The 20,796-nt window shown below is 40.1% G+C and overlaps 1 protein-coding gene across 6 annotated transcripts in view; it reads left to right on the plus strand.

Annotated features, from left to right (window-relative positions):
* LOC106094168 (chloride channel protein 2) overlaps nt 1-20,796 on the plus strand; it is a 140,316-nt gene that overhangs the window by 52,242 nt on the left and 67,278 nt on the right. For 2 of the 6 annotated variants that reach the window (XM_059362346.1, XM_059362352.1), the window contains exon 1: nt 10,398-10,950. The exons of 2 other annotated variants lie outside the window; for them this stretch is intronic. In XM_059362346.1, coding sequence (XP_059218329.1) covers nt 10,624-10,950 — 327 coding nt within the window. In that variant the 5' untranslated portion in view covers nt 10,398-10,623. Of the gene's footprint in view, nt 1-10,397; nt 10,951-20,796 lie in introns of those variants that run through there. 2 more of the 6 variants (XM_059362353.1, XM_059362351.1) reach the window with 2 other exon arrangements.

Below are 20,796 nucleotides of genomic sequence, written 5' to 3' on the forward strand. Positions count from 1 at the left end.
GTCGAGGAGACTAACATAACTCACTGTCTTAAATTTCAGTAAAATCGGATAATAAATGTGGTTTTTATGGGCCTACGACCCTAAATCGGAGGATCGGTCTATATGGCAGCTATATCCAAATCTGGACCGATCTGCACCAAATTGACGAAGGATGTCGAGGAGCCTAGCACAACTCACTGTTTTAAATTTCAGTAAAATCGGATAATAAATGTGGCTTTTATGGGCCAAAGACCCTAAATCGGCGGATCGGTCTATGTGGCATCTATATCCAAATCTGGACCGATCCAGGCGAAATGGACGGAGCATGTCGAAGGGCCTAACACAACTCACTGTCCCAAATTTCAGCAAAATCGGATAATAAATGTGGCTTTAAGGGGCCTAAGATCCTAAATCTGAGGATCGGTCTATATGGCAGCTATATCCAAATCTGGACCGATGTGGGGGAAATTGATGAAGGGTGTCGAAGGGCCTAACAGAAGTCACTGTCCCAAATCTCAGCAAAATCGGATAATAAATGTGGCTTTTATCGGCCAAAGACCCTAAATCGGCTGATCGGTCTATATGGGGGCTATATCAAGATATAGTCCGATATAGCTCATCTTCAAACTTAACCTGCTTATGGACAAAAAAAGAATCTGTGCAAAGTTTCAGCTCAATATCTCTATTTTTTAAGACTGTAGCGTGATTTCAACAGACAGATGGACAGACGGACGGACATGTCTCGATCGTCTTAGATTTTTACGCTGATCAAGATAGGGTCGGAAATGGATATTTCGATGTGTTGCAAACGGAATGACAAAATGAATATACCCCCATCCTTCGGAGGTGGGTATAAAAGCTTGCTAAGTTGGGCCGGCCCGAATCTTATATACCCTACACCATGGATCGCATTTGTTGAATTCTTTGCCCGGAATCTCTTTTTTAGGTAAACAAAGCATAATGGATAAGAATTCTTATGCTATTAGAACTATGTCAGGTTATGAACCGATTCGCGCCATACTTGGCTAGAATGTTGAAGATTATAGTAGATGTCATTGTGCAGAATTTCAACCAAATCGGATATGAATTGCGCCCTATAGGGGCTCAAGAAATGAAATCGATCGGGAGATCGGTTTGTATAGGAGCTATATCAGGTTTTAAACCGATTCGGACCATACTTGACACATGTTTTAGAACTCGTGGAAATTTTAGCCAAATCGGATAAGAAGAGCGCTCTACAGAGGTTCAAGAAGTATAATCAGGAGAACAATGGTTGATAGGGGAGCTATTGGGTTGCCCAAAAAGTAATTGCGGATTTTTTAAAAGAAAGTAAATGGATTTTTAATAAAACTTATAATGAACTTTAATCAAATATACTTTTTTTAAACTTTTTTCTAAAGCAAGCTTAAAGTAACAGCTGATAACTGACGGAAGAAAGAATGCAATTACAGAGTCACAAGCTGAGAAAAAATTTTTCAACGCCGACTATATGAAAAATCCGCAATTACTTTTTGGGCAACCCAATATATCAGGTTATGGACCGATATAGACCATATTTGGCACCTTCAATCACAGGAAAAGAGGTTGTGCAAAATTTTAGCCCAATCGAATAATAATTACGCTTTCTAAAGGCTCAAGAAATCAAGATCACAGATTGGTTTATATGGGGTCCATATCAAAATATGAAACGATATGGCCCCTTTTACAATCCCTACTGACCTATACTAATGTGAAGTATTTGTGCAAAATTTTAAGCGCCTAACTAAGGTTAGCTTGAAAAGGGGGTGCAGATATTATTCCGCCCCATGTCACTATGGACATATACCTTAGCCTGTAATCGACTTGTTGTGCGCTCTGAAAACTAAAAAGTAACCTTGAAAAAGAAAATTTTAAGTTAGGAATTCCGTGCTACTAACAAAATCCTCAATACGGTGGCTCCGAAAAGTAACAAATCTTATGAGTGGAAAATCTGAACCCTGATCATCCTCTGGTTTCTGACCATTCTCCGGCTTCTGACCTAAGCTAAGCCCCATGCTTCGGTTTCTGTACATGAAATGGACCTGAAATGAATAGATCCCACAGCTGGGTGGTTACTCTTTATATATTGGGTTGCCCAAAAAGTAATTGCGGATTTTTTAAAAGAAAGTAAATGCATTTTTAATAGAACTTAGAATGAACTTTAATCAAATATACTTTTTTTACACTTTTTTTCTAAAGCAAGCTAAAAGTAACAGCTGATAACTGACAGAAGAAAGAATGCAATTACAGATTCACAAGCTGTGAAAAAATTTGTCAACGCCGACTATATGAAAAATCCGCAATTACTTTTTGGGCAACCCAATATTATATTACTTTACTTAGTGAGTAGTCCTACCAATGCATATAACGATTTGTAATAAAGTAAATAGAACGACCTTACCAGAAAAAGGCAGTAGGTTCTAGATGTTGCCTTTGTATCGAAAAATATCACCAGAAGTATAGGTAGGTGGGATGTCTTCTTTGATCATAGCAACTCCGATCATAGTTACATTAGCTTCAGCCCTGGAAAAAATAATGAAGACAAGGTCTCTCCGTTAAAAAGAAAGATCGTAGATTTGGATAAGGCTTTGGAACACCTTCGCTAGTAGATTCGAATTGGTGATAGAAACTGTGAAGGACATTAACATGATAGACTAGCAGATCACGAACGTCCACAATGACTCGATTAAGCCTAGCCCTAGAACCAAACAATGATAGCCACAGACCGGTATGGTCTAAGTAAATGTTGGAAATAGGTGAAAACTACATGGGCACAAGAAGACTGCACTGAGGCGCTTGGAAATCTATCCTTCGTTTGGGTAGAGATACAAATGTTATGTTATGGCCAATTAAGAAGAAGAAGACTAGAGGTCTGGGACTTCTATATTGGAGATGTAAGGAAATTCAAGGGTGAAGCGCTAGCTAAACTTTACGAGTGTCGCCAACACTAATAATGGGATAACTGCCACTGGAAAATTTTCTGATATTCTCACCCGGATTAAAATACTTGCGTTTATCTTCAGAGGCGGCATACTAAGCTTTGTGCCACGGCGGCCTCTTATGTGGAATGTTCCAACGTCAATCTAGGATGGCGTCGAAAGATGTTGTCACTATTGGGTTGCCCAAAAAGTAATTGCGGATTTTTCATACAGTCGGCGTTGACAAATTTTTTCACAGCTTGTGAATCTGTAATTGCATTCTTTCTTCTGTCAGTTATCAACTGTTCCTTTAGGCTTGCTTTAGAAAAAAAGTGTAAAAAAAGTATATTTGATTAAAGTTTATTCTAAGTTTTATTAAAAATGCATTTACTTTCTTTTAAAAAATCCGCAATTACTTTTTGGGCAACCCAATATTATACATTCTTCGGGAATTGTCGAGGATTCTTTTTGTGATAATACATGTTACCGCTATGTGTCTATGCCCGAAGTCCATTCATGGACTCTAAACACTTCGCCAATCACCTCAAATTCGCACTCAAGGCCTTCAGGGCCGCCATACTGTCCACATAAATCCTGAGCTTCGAATACAGCAAATTCCGCCCCAGAATTTATTTTGCGACTATCGTTATTTCACAGACCTCTGTCTGAGATCATGCACTCGTCCAGCAGCCTCACCGTCGTCTCCCACTTCTGCCTATCAGCGAAGGGAATCTTGAAGTCCTCTTTCCAGGTAGTCTGTGACTCTCCTCAGTCAGGCCCGGTGTATAGTGTTCATAGTGTCCAAAATGGAATCGAGGCCTTATCTCTCTCCTTTAGAATTCTAAGTTCTATCAGCCTTAGCGCAAATTTGCTGCACAGACCTCAATAGCTTGCATATCCAGAAATGCTTCAAAACTTTTCTGTGGTATGGATATCGATGCTCCCATGTTCCCACTCAGGCTAGTCTCTGCACTTTCTGAAACTCCCTTTTAAGAGTCCTTTTCTCCGCAACTTTCCACTTTGGCGGTGCCCCTGGCACTGGTCTCACAATGATCGCTTACAACTAAATTTTCCATGAATATTCAATTAAAGAAGTTGGGATACTTCCCTTATATCAATGAGTGCAGTCCGATTAAAGTTAAGCTCAATGCTAAGGGGCATCATTTCTTAATGCAAAGTCCGAAAGGCGTGCCTCATAGCTACATCACTTGTTAGATATAATTTCCATCGAGTACGACAATATAATCGTAGCTGGTGATTTTAATAGCAACTTGCTTGTTGAGCGCTGTCTTGCCGACTCAATGCAAACCCTAGGGCTACTTCCTGTGAATGATTCCGCACCAACTCACTTCACAAGAAGTAACGCGAGTCTGCTAGATATGTTCTTTGTCAGCCATTTGTCCAAAATATCTCTCTACAATCAGCTAGATGCCCCCGCATTCTCCAAGCATGATTTGCTTTTCGTCACATACCACTTCGAAATTAATCCCACTGTTTGTACATCGACATATCGCGACTTCAAAAACATTGACTGGCCACTTCTGCATCAAAGTTTAGATGAAGTACCTTGGGAAGAGATTTTCTATATGGAAGGTGTTGACGAACAAGTTTCCTTCCTAAATCATAACCTTTGCTCAATTTACGACACATGCGTTCCTGTCAAAGTCATTTATACTAACAGAAAACAACAGCCATGGTTTACTCCTGAAATCAAGCACTTGATCAGCGTTCGAAATTTGGCATATAAAAGATGGAAACGTTATAGACTGCCTACACTGTATGACACGTTTAAATCCGCTAGAAGAGATGTGCTCAAAAAGACTAACGAGTCCAAAAAGCAGTACTATAAAAGGAAATTCGAAAATGCAATTGATAGTAAGCGAAAATGGAAAGAAATAAGGAACATCGGAATTGGATCGAAATCCAATACCAACACTGATTGTCTTTCTATCTCTGACCTAGATGAGATAAATGAAAACTTTTTGAAAATAAATACTGTGGACCCTGGCACAAACACTTATTCTAATATTTCTACAGCACAGATTGAAGACACATTCTCGTTTAGATGTGTTAGTCCCGAAGAAGTCTTACAAAGTTTTGCAACCATAAAGTCTGACGCAATGGGATCTGATGGCATACATCCTAGATTTGCCAAATTGGTACTGCCGAAAATACTTCCATTTGTCACACACATTTATAACAACATTCTTACAAAGTCAACGTTCCCAACAGACTGGAAATTGGCAAAAACTATACCGATACCCAAACAGAATTCAGAGTTCCGTCCGATTGCTATCCTGCCGTTTTTCTCTAAAGCTTTGGAACGTATTATAAATACTCAAATAGATGCCTTCCTGAGTTTCAGAGGTCTTTTGAATGATAGACAATCTGGTTTTCGAACAAAAAGAAACTGCTCTACTGTATTAATTGACGTTGTGGAAGAATTGAGACAAAATATGGATAATAATATGGTATCATTTCTGGTTTTACTGGACCACAGTAAAGCCTTTGACACAGTGAACCATGATATTCTTATCTCGAAGCTTGACAGACTTTTCTTTTTCTCCAAACCGGCCTGTAAACTGATTTCATCATACATTACCGGACGCCGTCAATCCGTCAATGTCGGTGATACAACTTCTGCGGCACTTGATGTACCTAGAGGTGTTCCGCAGGGCTCTATCCTTGGTCCCTTACTTTTTTCTGTATACATAAATGATCTACCTGATATTCCAATGCATTGTAATGTGCAAATGTACGCTGACGATGTTCAGCTTTTCTCCAGCGCTAAACCAAATTGCGTACAATCATGTATAAATAATATTAATTGCGATCTGAATGAAATCCAGAACTGGGCGAGTAAAAATAGTCTCTGTCTAAATCCGTCAAAAACTAAACTGATGAAAATTTTAAAACGATCAACCACCCAGATTCCTCCTGTAAGAGCTACTTTGAACAACTCGGTAATAGAAACTGTTGATACATCCTGCAACCTTGGTGTAATATTCAATTCCAAACTGACTTGGACTAATCATATAAACAAAGCTGTTGGTAAAGTTCAAGGAATGCTGCGAAGTTTGTGGTCTGTGCGGACTTCTACACCTTTTCAAGTACGTATGCTTTTAGCGAAATCTTACCTTATACCTACTCTACTTTATGGATGTGAAATTTTCGCAAATTGTGATTCGAGAGACTTCAACAAACTAAAAGTAAGCTACAATAACATTGCTCGCTACATATTTAATAAGAAAAGGAGAGACCGAATTTCTCAATTCGCCCACAAAATATTCGACATTAGTTTCGAAAACCTCCTCAAAGCGAAATGCGTTATTTTACTGCAAAAAATAATCTATCTTAAGCAGCCAAAATATCTTTATGATCATCTCCATTTTGCTCGATCTGGCAGAGGACTAAAAATCATTCTACCACGCTTCCGAACCTCAAACTCTGAAAAACAATTTTTAATCAACAGTATTCGTCTTTGGAACAATTTGCCATCCAACATCCAAACCATAAGTAATGCTACTCTTTTCAAGAAAACAATCTTCAAACACTATATTTAAAGTATAATTCCTAAAAAAATTCTCTTATGATAAATTTTATAATATAATTACTTTTTTATTTATATTTTTCTTAACACATATTCGATGTAATCCATTCCTTAAACCGGCATCGTCACTTATAAGATTTTTATCTTGTGATGTCTGGTATCAATAAACAAACAAACAAACAAATTTAACATGGCAAGTTATCTCACAAATGTAGCCAGCATTAGCTGGGTAATAACCATCGCTGAACATTTTTTCTAGTGTTCACGCCGGGATTTGAACCCAGGCGCTCAGTGTCATAGGCGGACATGCTCACCTCTGCGCCACAACAATGGCCGTGTACATCGAATAAATCATCATAGGGCTAACCGTCCACTTCGTACCGAACACCTTGCTGCAGGAATAGATAGCGCTCTGCGGTTTTTGGCTTTTTCCCAACCGCATTTCTTTTCCAGGACCGTTTTGAATAAAAGACTAGGCCCACATATTTTTCTCCCAAAAACGGCGGGGTGATTCCGGAAGTCTTAAATCCGGGAACTTATCTCTTTGAGTGATAGGTGGGCAATCTTGCGAAGGTCCTTTTGGCCAAGTGTACTACCGAAATCCCACACCACCTCTTTAAACCTCATCGAGTCTAGTTCTCTTATGACTGCATAGCACCGGCCTTCAGTCAGTTGATGCCTGCAGTCGTCAAGACCACATTCGTACATAGTATCAGTCGTGAACAGGTTCCTCTGGTGCAGAAGTTCATTAAAGTACCCACTTACGGTCAGCACAAATCGCTGACCTAGACTAAAGAAAAATTCTGGGCGGTCCAATACGAACGTCGTTTCACGGATGAATTCCTAGTCTAGTTTTTCATCTATCATCAAGACGCTCCAAAAGAAGCGCCTTGAGCCCTCTTACATCCCCTAGAGGCTGTAGTAAGTAGAGGGCATTATTCTTCTAGTGGTCCTGTGGGAGGTCACCTTAGCGCATTAGCATGTCCACCTATGACGCTAAGCACTGCGGTTCGAATCATGGCGAGAATTTTCAACGGTACTTATCCCCTTCGGCTATGAGACTTAAGGCGATCGGAGAATGAATTGAGGATGGGAGCAGCTCATACCATTGCGGTATAATCGAGGCGACGATAGGAAACCTGGAAGGAAGGGAAGAGGTTTCCGATCGGATACCTGAGATGAACCTTGAGGTCGAGTGCAAGGCACTGCTGCCAGCGGCACAGTCTTCAAATGACGGAACCCTAGTATTGCCATCTGGAAGATCATGTTACACGGATGGATAAAAGCTAGAGGACAGAGACTGGTTAGGCAGTCTAAAACAGATCCCAGTCTCTGGATTCTCAATGTAAACCCGCAGGTGTCGCACAGCGGCACGCCCTTCGGACTCGGCTTTGAAAAGGAGGCCCCTTATGATTGAGCTTAAAATTGAATCGGACTGCACTCATTGATATGTGAGAACTTTGGCCCTGTACCTTAGTGGAACGTTCATGGACAAAATTTGCAAAGATGTTTACACTCGACGTCCTGGCGTTAGTACCACACCACCTCACACATTCCGTGATCGCCCGGATCTCCGCCTGCAGTACCGTATTATGGTTAGGCAGTCTAAAACAGATCCCAGTCCCTGGATTCTCAATGTTAACCCCCAGGCCTACTCTATCTCCCAGCTTTGATCCATCCGAATAACATGATCTTCCATACGGCAAAACTAGGGTTCAGTCAATCCAAGACTGTGCCGCTGGCAGCAGTGCCTCTCACTCGACCTCAAAGTTTATCCCAGGTATCCGATGGGAAACCTCTTCCCTTCTTTCCAGGTTTCCTATCGTCGCCTCGATTATACCGCGATGGTATGAGCTGCTCCCATACTCAATCCATTCTCCCATCGCCTTAAGCCTCATAGCCGCAGTGGCTGCCTCACATTTAATCTGTATGTCAATGGGTCGGACATCTGGATCGGACATGGGTCGGACATGGGTCGGACATGGGTCGGACATAGTCTCCTTTACAGAACCCCCAGGTCTACTCTGGTCTCTAGCTTTGATCCATCCGAGTAACATGATCTTCCAGATGGCAAAACTAGGGTTCGGTCAATCCAAGACTGTGCCTTAAGGTTCATCATCACCTTAAGGTTCATCTCAGGTATCCGATGGGAAACCTTTTCCCTTCCTTCCAGGTTTCCTTTCGTCTCCTCGATGTTGTTGTTGTTGTTGTTGTAGCAGTTTATTGTGTTCTATCTTTCGTCTGCTTGATTCTGTTGAGTGTCAAGACCCAGGAACTCCTCGACTAAGATGGGGTGCGTTCACAGGGATCTGGGTCTGAGTCGAGTGGGTCTGGCCGGGCAGTTAAACAGGTGACGCGTATCGTGCGGTCCCTGGTTACAATCGGGACATACATCTTGCACGTCGGCATCAATCCTAGCTCTGTGGGAATTGAGGCGGCTGCATCTGCCGGAACGTAATTGAGCCAGAACTACTCTGGTTTGCCGGGGGAGGTCGATTTCTTCGGGTGCAATGGGTGGCGGTCGTTCTCCAAGGACTACATTCACCCGGTAGCCAATTAACGCGTCTGCAAGAATGTTGTTCAGACCCGCTTGATATGCCGCTTGATCTAGAGGTTCTCTCTTGTAGCGCTGAACCTCACGCTCTAGATCGTGTAGATCTACCTTAAGGCTTCTGGGCGGTGGGTATCTATCCACAAGATGATGATTTGGATGGTTTCTGCGATAACAGCCCAAAAGGTATTGCACTGGTAGGATCTTTGTCTCCTGATGGAGGTGGTCCACATGAGAACTGAGGATTATACCGCGATGGTATGAGCTGCTCCCATACTCAATTCACTCTCCCATCGCCTTAAGTCTCATAGCCGCAGTGACTGCCTCATATTTAATCTGTATGTCAATGGGTTGGAGATCTAAATTGGTCTCCAGTACATAACTCTAAGAAGGAGAATAAGCCACTCAGGTTTTCAACTAAGACAACAAATTACCCTATAATGGCTTCTTTAAAAACTTTTGTATAAGAAATAGGGACAGAAACCAGAGCCCTGTTGTGATTTGAGTTCCGTCCAATTGGGTTAATGACAACATTCGAAGTGTGATATTGAAATTCATTTTTTGTACCCAACTTTCTATACCACCCTCGTTACATTTAAATTCATCTTCAAGTGAAAAGGAAAAAGATTATTTTTTTTTTTGAGTTTAAACTCAAATCAAAAGATGTATGCTATTGAAGGGGCGGGCATAGTGCGGGGGTAAGCAAATACAATTAAGCGTTGATTTAGTTAAACAATTTTAAGTAATGCCTTCAGTTGAGCTGAAAACGTTGAGAAGTTTAAAAGATCTTTTTTATTTAACGGTAACACAACACAAAAATCGTGGAAGTGAATTTTTCGTGACACAAAGAAAAACCGACAAAGCAGTCAAAAGAAACAAAAAAAAAAAAAGAATTTTATATTATTTTTTAATTCTTAAAAAAAAGAAATACGAAAAAAAAGAGAAAAAAGTGTCCATAATTGAAAATGGCCTTAAACAACGCATAGCAAGTGGCTGTTCCAAGTTGATATTATTGATGATGGCCATTAAATGACGCAAATTTCAATTAAAAGCAAATAAAACAACAGCATCAAGAAAAAATTAACAATAAATGGTGGTGTTTTAAGCAAAAAAAAAAAAAAAAACCCCAAACGCAAACGCAAATGCCCGTTGTTCGGCCGTTCAATAAGTCTCTGTTTCGATTAAAACTGTCAAAATTTCTCAATTGACATCATTTTTATTCATTCGAAACTGGGGAAGAAGAACAACAACAAAATAAACAAATCGTCAAACGATTCAACGTTCATAGTATCCACAAAACGCGGTCAAGTGTAAAGAAGTGTCCCCCCCCCCCCCCCCCGCCCCATTTAATTCATTGATGAATTTTTGCTTAAACAAATGCCAAAAGCAGAAACAACAACAAGACAAGCCAAGTCAATAATTTGTTGATAAATCATCAAAAAGTCATTTATATCAACTAAAACAACCAAGAAACACGCAGCATTGAAACCACAAAAGAAAAGTGAACGAAAGAGCGAGAAGGCGCCTTAGGGTTTGAACCCCAAATCGAAAATCGACAGCATATCGAGGGCGACGACAAGAACGACATCGACAACGACAAAACAATTATGGTTTATTTTCGGGACAGAGAAAGAAATCACCATCGCAATAGCGATGAAGACAATTACGTCGAACGCGTCATACATGATGAGGAGTACGGTGAGGAGAACGTCGAACAGGTCGACTCGGAATGGGCCGACTTTGAGAAGTTCATTCGCGAACTACGCCAACGGCGCTCCAGTAACATTTCAATGGAGGAAGAGTTGAGACATGTGCCCCGACAATCACGTGTCAAATCGCAGGCATTTTATCCTTGCCCACCGCCCGCTGAACACGGTCGGGATTCTGATTCGTCCTCCGACGATGATGATCCATTTGGATATCTCGATACTCTAGTAAGCATACAATTAGTCAAATAAGTTATGTAGTTAGCCTTAAGCATCGCAAGGATAACAAAAAAAAACATATAAACAAACATAAAAAGTGAACAAAAACAGAATAGTGAAGTTTTTATGGAAAAAAAAAATAAAAGTGTTTATCAAAGCAAACGAAATGGGAATTTCCTATGAAATGAAGGATCTTCGCAAGACATTATGAACTGAAAGTGTTTAACTACAAACCTAAAAACAATGATGATGAACTTCAAGTTAATAAAGTGAAGGGAACAAATGAAAGGAATAATGGGAAGGTGAAAAAAAAAATCACTTATAATGATACTAAAACTTGAAAGACATGCAATTATGCATATCGTAACTTTACTTTAATTGGCTATGACAGAATATTTGTTCCACTAGCCGAATGAAGAATAGCATTCCAAGCGCCTCGATATTTTGCGCTCATTCTAAAATCTCTGACACCAAGTTTCGAGGTGTATGCCACCACTTGAGCTTTCCATCGTGCTTTTGGTTTTCCCGGTTTGCGTGTACCACCGTGTTTGCCTTCAAAGGACTTCTTTGCTATATTTGTTCCACTAGCCAAACGTAGTATAGCGTTCCAAGGGCCTCGATCTTCTGCGCTCATTCTTAAATCTCTGACACCAAGTTTCGAGGTGTCTCCCACCAATTGTCCTTTCCATCGGGCTTTTGGTCTTGCGTGTACCACCGTGTTTGCCTTCAAAAGACTTCTTTGCTGGAGCTTCTTCATCCATTCTGAAAACATGACCTAGCAAACGCAGCCGTTGTATTTTGATGCGTGTAACTATGCTATCGTCCTCATACAGCTTGTGGTTCATACATCGCCTATATTCTCCATTAACGCAAACTGGTTCATATATTTTATGAAGAATCTCTCTCTCAAACACTCCAAGCACTGCCTCATCTGCTTTCACAAGTACCCATACTTCAGAACCATATAACAACACAGGGTAATATCAGTGTCTTGTATAGTGTAATCTTGGTCTGTCGAGAGGTGGCCTTGTTTCTAAACTGCTTGCTTAGTCCAAAGTAGCATCTATTGGGTTGCCCAAAAAGTAATTGCGGATTTTTTAAAAAAGAGTAAATGCATTTTTAATAAAGCTTAGAATGAACTTTAATCAAATATATAATTGCCATTTTGTTCGAAAACCTTTTGCCATCTCCCTGGCAAATTGAGTATTCCACGCTCATAGAATTTCTGGCATTTATCTGCAAAAAACTGAACCAAGTGCGATTTTATAGCCTCATCATTGCCGAAAGTTTTACCATTTAAGGAGTTCTACAAAGATCGAAATAAATGGTAGTCTGATGGTGCAAGGTCAGGGCTATATGGTGGATGCATCAAAAGTTCCCAGCCAAGCTCACTCAGTTTTTGGCGAGTGACCAAAGATGTGTGCGGTCTAGCGTTGTCCTGGTGGTATATGACACCTTTACGATTGACCCATTCTGGTCGCTTCTCCTTGATGGCTGTATTCAATTTGTCCAATTGTTGACTGTAAACATACGAATTAATCGTTTGGTTCCTTGGAAGCAGCTCAAAATATACCACACCCTTCCAATCCCACCAAACAGACAGCATAACCTTCTTTTGGTGGATATCAGCCTTTGAAGTGGTTTGAGCTGGTTCACCATGCTTATACCATGATCGTTTTCGACTAACGTTGTTGTAAACAATCCATTTTTTCCGCAATTACTTTTTGGGCAACCATAGCATCTGTTTGCCAGCAATATTCTTCGCTTAATCTCAAAACTGGTGTCCTTGGTTTCGTTTACGGCATTGCCGAGGTAGATAAATTTGCTGACTTTTTCAAAGTTGTGGTTCCCAATTTTCTGCTCGGTTGTGCAAGGCTTTTTGGCAGTTGAAACCATCCATTTCGTCTCATCTCCCTTTACTGCCAGACCCATTTTCACTGACTCTCTTTAGATTCTTTCAAAGGCTGCAGTTACTACTTCCGGTGACCGATATCATCATATCGATGTCGTCGGCATAGGCGGGTAGGATGTGTTCTCTTGTCATAAGTGTGCCATATCTATTCACGTCTGCATCTCGTATAATCTTCTCCAACAGGATATAGACTGCCTCCTTGTTTGAAACCTCGTTTGGTATTAAATGGTTCGGAGAGATTCTTTCCTATTCTTACTGATGAACGCGTATCAGCAAGTGTCATTATTATGGGCACCTTTGCATTGCCAAATTCCACCACAAAAGATGTTGATGCCAGCCTATCGAGCTTGTTTTTAAGTAGGAGGATCCTTTCTATTATTCTAAGTACTTGAATAAGTCATGATTAATTGATACGAAAAAAGTGCTGCTCTGTCCCTGGAGGGATTTTCGTGGAAAAATTTACATTGAAGTATGGTATTGGTAAGGTTTTTAAGTTTCTCTGCAAGCATAGAAATTTAGACAATTTTGTGTATTGTGATACCACCGAAACAAGAGAAGAAAGAATATTCTTTGAAAAATTCAAAGAAATTCTTCTTTTACATAAAAAGTAGCTGAGCCCGACCCACTCTGTGCCCGATAGTGCAATGTTGGAGAAAAGTACACTAAATTTGGAAATTTCTGTTGAAAATTTATTCAAATTTTCCTGTGGATTTTTCTACTCTCAAATACCTCTTATTTAAACCCCAATAAGTAAAAGTCCTGTTTAAGGGTGTCGTGGATCCCCAGAGACTTGGTCTCAAATGTGGAAGTCAATTTCGTGCTCTACTCCCAAAGACCTTTCATTTAAGATCCATACTGCCATGGTCGGTAAATATTTCCGATTTGAGGGTTTTTTTTTTTAGTCCCACAATTGGATATCAGATTCGTTTTCTTCTTTCAAATACCTTTAATTTGATATCCATATTATAGTGATTGGTCTATAAATCCGTTTGGCTGGTTTTGGCGGCCCTCCTGGGCGCTTTAGATACCACATCTTTGATTTTAGTTTAATGTAAGTGTGCCAAGAAAATTTCGCTTAATACGCGAGATATGGTATTTTTTGAAAATTATTGTTGAGGCCCTCTTAGAGCTTTTTGGTGGTGGGGCGACCCGCAAATACTTAGACATAATTTTTTATGTCATATTCGTAATCTTATCCCGGATGCCTTTCATTTGAGTCCCATATTGTCATTATATGCCTATTTGAAGGTACTACTCTAGAGTACCTTTCATTTGAGTCCCATATTGCCATGATCGGTCCACATTTGTTTTTATACCCTCCACCACAGGATGGGGGGTATACTAATTTCGTCATTCTGTTTGTAACTACTCGAAATATTCGTCAGAGACCCCATAAAGTATATATATTCTTGATCGCCGCGACATTTTATGTCGATCTAGCCATGTCCTTCCGTCTGTCCGTCCGTCTGTCTGTCGAAAGCACGCTAACTTCCGAAGGAATAAAGCTAGCCGCTTGAAATTTTGCACAAATACTTTTTATTAGTGTAGGTCCGTTGGTATTGTAAATGGGCCATATCGGTCCATGTTTTGATATAGCTGCCATATAAACCGATCTTGGGTCTTGACTTCTTGAGTCTCTAGAGGGCGCAATTCTCATCCGATTTGAATGATATGTTGCACATAATGTTTTAGTATCACTTCTAACAACTGTGCTAAGTATGGTTGAAATCGGTTCATAACCTGGTATAGCTGTCATATAAACCGATCATGGGTCTTGACTTCTTTAGCCTCTAGAGGGCGCAATTTTTATCAGATTTGGCTGAAATTTTGCAAATAGTGTTTTAATATCACTTTTAACAACTGTGCTAAGTATGGTTCAAATCGGTTCATAACCTGGTATAGCTGTCATATAAACCGATCATGGGTCTTGACTTCTTGAGCCTCTAGAGGGCGCAATTCTCATCCGATTTGAATGAAATTTTGCATATAGTGTTTTAGTATCACTTCTAACAACTGTTCTTAGTATAATTCAAATCGGTTCATAACCTGATATAGCTGCCATATAAACCGATCTTGGATCTTGACTTCTTGAGCCTCTAGAGGTCGCAATTATTATCCGATTTGCCTGAAATTTTGTACAACGGACCATACTCATGACCATTAATATACGTGTTTATAATGGTCTTAATCGGTCTATAGCCCGATACAGCTCCCATATAAATCGATCTCTCTATTTTACTTCTTGTGCCCCCAAAGTGCGGAATTCTTATTCGAATTGGCTGACATTTTACGCAGGTCTCCAACATATAATTTAATTGTGGTCTAAACCGGATCATATCTTGATATCGCTCTAATAGCAAAGCAAACCTTTTCTTATATCATTTGTTGCCTAAGAAGAGATGCCGGGCAAAGAACTTGACAAATGCTATCCATTTTGGAGGGTATATGAGATTCGGCCCAGCCGAACTTAGCACGCTTTTACTTGTTTATACTCAGCAGCCTAGATTTTGAGAATAAAAGGACAATCATACATGGTTTTTCTCTAGCAGCATAGCATAGTTGCTATGCTAATTTAGGCGTCATGGTTGCCTTATTTTATGAATTGACAAATAAAATTTCCTGCATATGTTACCAACAACATTTTTAAAATAAGTATTACGTATACGTCACGCGAATTAATTATTAAGTATACGTACGGTGTGCAAGTGAAAAGTTTATATCAATTCAAAAACGTTTAGAAACAAAGTTAACTAAGTATATAAAGAAAAATTGTTGTTTTTATAAATTTAAATAATATTTGTTTTTGTCTTCATCTATCTAAAAAGTATAGTTCGCACTCTAAAAAATCTACAATTTTTGAATAAATTTAAATTATTTTTTAAACCCATTCTAATGCCTAGACCACATGTCAAAAAATGTTTTTCCATTTTTTTTTTTGCTTTAAAACATTTTTTTTTATTTTTTATTCTTCGTTTACATTATTGTTATTGCTTTTGTTAATTTTATTATTGCTATCATTATTGTTTATTATTGGAGCACTGGAGAAAGAGAAAGAGAGAGAGGGAGGGGGGGGGGGGATATTTCAAAAGTGTTAAATTCAATCTTTCAATAAATTTATTTGTTTACCGTTTAATTAACATCGTCAAAAGCAAAAAACCAAACGTGGCCAAGTATAGTCCTCACCTTGACACCAGTCTCACCCCACCCAAGACTCATTTACCTACCGCCTTGAAGTGATGATAGTGACACCTAGCACTCACTCACTCTTCATAATGATGCTAATCTAAACATTTTTTATTTCTTCTTTTTTTTGTAATTTATTTAACAAGAAATGAATTCAATTTGAATTTGCTTAACCCGGTATATGAGTGACGTATTGGGAGGGAATACAAAAGGAAAATGAGGGGGGTTTCTTGGGGGGTAGCTTCAACTACACCTTAAGAAAAGTAATGAAAATGGAATGTGTGTAAATTATTGAGAGCCGTTATTTTGTAAATGGTAAAGAACACAGTGTGGCCCAATATTTTATACCCTCTTCGTTGTGGTAACTTTGACCCTATACTTCTGGGTGTAACCAAGAGGTATAACATGGTGCACATACCACTTTCCCTAGTTGCAGCGTCTTAACATTAGTTAAATTTCAAGCTATTTTAACACTTGGCATGACCCAATAAATAAACAAAATAGTAATGAATAGGGGTTTTCTTTTCCAAGTCGGTATACCCAATGGGGCATTATGTTTTGCAAAGCAAGGCAGGCTATCCAGGTTGTTTCGTTCTTATAATCCGATTATAATTGAAATATGCTCGTGTGTGTTGAACGAGTATGTCTCAGATTTTCTGTTGATTTGTATACCCTCCACCATAGGATGGTGGGTATACTAATTTCGTCACTCGGTTTGTAACACCTCGAAATATGCATCTAAGACCCCATAAAGTATATAAATTCTTGATCGTCATGTCATTTTAAGTCGATCTAGCCATGTGAGTCCGTCCGTCTGTCTGTCGAAAGCATGCTAACTTTCGAAGGAGTAAAGCTAGCCGCTTGAAATTTTGCACAAATACTTTTTATTGGTGTAGGTCAGTTGGTATTGTAAATGGGCCAAATCGGTCCATGTTTTGATATAGCTGCCATATAAACCGATCTGGGGTCTTGACTTCTGGAGCCTCTAGAGGCCGCAATTCTCGTCCGATTTGACTGAAATTTTGGACATAGTGTTTTGGTAGCTCTTCCAATAACTACGCTAAGTATGGTTTAAATCGGTCCATGGTTTGATATAGCTGCCATATAAACCGATCTAGGGTCTTGACTTCTTGAGCCTCTAGAGAGCGCAATTCTCGTCCGATTTTATTGAAATTTTGCACGTAGTGTTTTGGTAGCACTTTCAACAACTACTCTAAGTATGGTTTTAATCGGTCCATGTTTAGATACAGCTGCCATATAAACCGATCTTGGGTCTTGACTTCTTGAGCCTCTAGAGGGCGCAATTCTCGTCCGATTTTATTGAAATTTTGCTCGTAGTGTTTATGTAGCACTTCGAACAAATACGCTAAGTATAGTTTTAATCGGTCCATGTTTTGATATAGCTGCCATATAAACCGATCTTGGGTCTTGACTTCTTGAGCCTCTAGAGGGCGTGAATTTCATCGGATTTTATTGAAATTTTGCACGTAGTGTTTTTGTAGCACCTCCAACAACTACGTTAAATATGGTTTTAATCGGTCCATGGTTTGATATAGCTGCCATATAAACCGATCTTGGGTCTTGACTTTTTGCGCCCCTAGAGGGCGCAATTCTCGTCCGATTTTATTGAAATTTTGCACGTAGTGTTTTTGTAGCACCTCCAACAACTACGTTAAGTATGGTTTAAATTGGTCTATGTTTTGATATAGCTGCCATATAAACCGATCTTTCGTCTTGACTTCTTGCGCCTCTAGAGGGCGCAATTCTCGTCCGATTTTATTGAAATTTTGCACGTAGTGTTTTGGTAGCACTTCCAACAACTCCACTAAGTATGGTTTAAATCGGTCTATGTTTTGATATAGCTGCCATATAAACCGATCTGGGATCTTGACTTCTTGAGCCTCTAGAGGGCGCAATTGAAGTCTGATTTAACTGAAATTTTGCACTTAGTGTTTTGGTAGTTCTTCCAATAACTACGCAAAGTTTGGTTTAAATCGGTCCATGTTTTGATATAGCTGCCATATAAACCGATCTTGGGTTTTGACTTCTGGAGCCTCTAGAGGGCGCAATTGAAGTCTGATTTAACTGAAATTTTGCACTTAGTGTTTTGGTAGTTCTTCCAATAACTACGCAAAGTTTGGTTTAAATCGGTCCATGTTTTGATATAGCTGCCATATAAACCGATCTTGGGTCTTGACTTCCTGAGCCTTTAGAGGGCGCAATTCTCATCCGATTTGACTGAAATTTTGCATGAGGAGTTTTGTTATAACTTCCAATAGCTGTGCTAAGAATGGCGTAAATCGATATAGAACCCGATATAGCTGCCATATAAACCGATCTGGGATCTTGATTTCTTGAGCCCCTACAAGGCGCAATTCTTAACCGAATGAACTGAAATATTACATAATGGCTTCTACAATGTTCAGCATTCATTTATGGTTCGAATCGGACTATAACTTGTTTTGCCTAAGATGAGATGCTGGGGAAAGAACTCGACAAATGCGATCCATGGTGGAGGGTATATAAGATTCGGCCCGGCCGAACTTAGCACGCTTTTACTTGTTTTTTCTTTTCTTAATTTTCAAATTTATTCTGTTTTTCTGGCCTTCTTGATTCTTTTGGCTTGTTTCCTTGCCTGCCTGCCTCTGGGGTTTTAGTGTTGATGGGCTTTTGAGTGTAGGATATTTCAACACAATAAACAATAATCGAAAAGAGAAAAATGATACAAAACATTGTTTAATATAAACAAAGAAAATTATTTTTTTTCTTCTTATTTTTGTTCCTTGTTCATGCGCCACCACAACCGTCGCCAGCACTAACACCGTAACCATCTCTCGTCGGTGGGTATTTTTATTTACGTTTTAAACACAACAAATCAAGCGAAGGTAAAGGGCATTTATGAGGAATAGCTGTCTATGAGTGGCCATGGTGGCGGTAGATGGTAATGAAAATAATACACTATGGGTTTGTGGTATTGGGGAAGTTTTGGTTAACACTACCCGATGCAAGCTATGAATAAATTTAGCCTGAGACAAATAGACATCGTTATTGAAAGCCAGCCTTAAAGGTATGGAATCGAAAGCCACATTAATGCTGGTGATATTTTATAGAACTTCGGCTATTTAGGAGTTAGCTGCAAGTTATCTGCTAGGTGGGTGATGTTCTGCGTCTGTTTCTAATGGAGCGGCATATCCAGAGCCCTATTGTAGGCTTAGAATAGATCTCAAAGACCCAAAAGCCGAGGTGGCAATTTCAGGCCGCAGCATGTTTTCTGCTATAGAGACCTCGAATGGTGGAGAGGCTGCACGACTGGTTTGCCAGGCTTTTGACCAAGACACTTGGTTCGAGTCATGAGAATTAGATCGTCCTTGTTTTTGTTTCGCATATCTATAAGTTGCCTAGACCATCGGACTTTTCTGGTAAACGAATGTGCTTTTTGTCACACGCATGGATACCAAATAGTCCTTCAGATCCTCAACCAATATTTGACTGCAATCCCAATCTTTCAACCAGCAACTGGAAGGTTGGTAAATGTCATGAGGCTGATGGCAATCGGAGACATGCAGTAAATGCAAATTTTTGCCCATGAACATTCCACTACGGAACAGGGGCAAACTTCTCACATATCAATGAGTGCGGTCCGATTCAAGTTTAAGCTCAATGATAAGGAGTCTCCTTTTTATAGCCGAGTCTGAATGGCGTGCCGCAGTGCGACACCACTTTGGAGAGAAGTTTTACATGGCATAGTACCTCACAAATGTTGCCAGCATTAGGAGGGGAAAACCAGCGCTGAAAATTTTTTCTGATGGTCTCGCCAGGATTTGAGCCCAGGCGTTCAGCGTCATAGGCGGACATGCTAACCTCGGCGCTACGGTGGCCTCCATACACATGCAGTATGTGTGCTAAATTTCGGCTGTTTCGTAGGCCTCAACAAGTCGGCTGTGTAGACCTCAACAAGTCTGAAGGGGTTGTATCTTAAGGATACAACAAGTTGAAGCTAAAGGTGTATAAAAGCGGTGGGGTTGGGAGTCAGAAGACGACTTAGCACTTGTTGTTGAACACTTGTTTGAGGAACTATCAACCACACTTCTAAAGTGTGGAGGATTGCAGGAGACTGAAAATCCCCTTGCGACGATCAAAATAAGAGTAGTAGGGGAAGGGGTCACCCTGTGTAGGTGGGTAATCCGGCTGCATTGGACTCAAGGTGTGCGCCTGCGGGTTAGAAGGTAACTCATAAGGTACTACAACAGCAGCAGCTAGTGAAGCATCTAAGGAGGAATCGTCCTCACCCCAAGAGTCCAGTGTCCTGAGGAAGAGTGCTTCAACTGCCTTCTCAACTGCCCCTGGATGCTTAATGAAACTCATCATGGCAAAATCGAATGGATCTTGTGATGATGAACTCCTACCGAACTCGGAGGACAAGGCAAACGCAACACTGGTGGCAATTTTGAATCCCGATTATGGTCTGGTTTCTGCAGATAAGTCTTCTCCATTGTAAAACCGCTACTGCGGCACTGAGGATCCTTCTGATGGCAGGAAGCTTTGTCATGGTTCTTATCCAGGAACCATGGGTGTGTGAAGAAATGGTTCGTAGACTAAAAATTCCTTGATTTAAACTACTCTAGGGCCCGGGTATTGGGAGACACAGATCCTTCATTGGTACAAAGAGTAGCCTTTTTTCTTCACTAAGCACTAATGATTCAGTAGTAGCCAGCCAGTCTCATTACGGTTTGGCTTTCCCTATATATGGCACACGATTC

The sequence above is a fragment of the Stomoxys calcitrans genome, chromosome 2, assembly GCF_963082655.1.
Source record: "Stomoxys calcitrans chromosome 2, idStoCalc2.1, whole genome shotgun sequence".
In the NCBI taxonomy this organism is placed as follows: Eukaryota; Metazoa; Arthropoda; class Insecta; order Diptera; family Muscidae; genus Stomoxys; species Stomoxys calcitrans.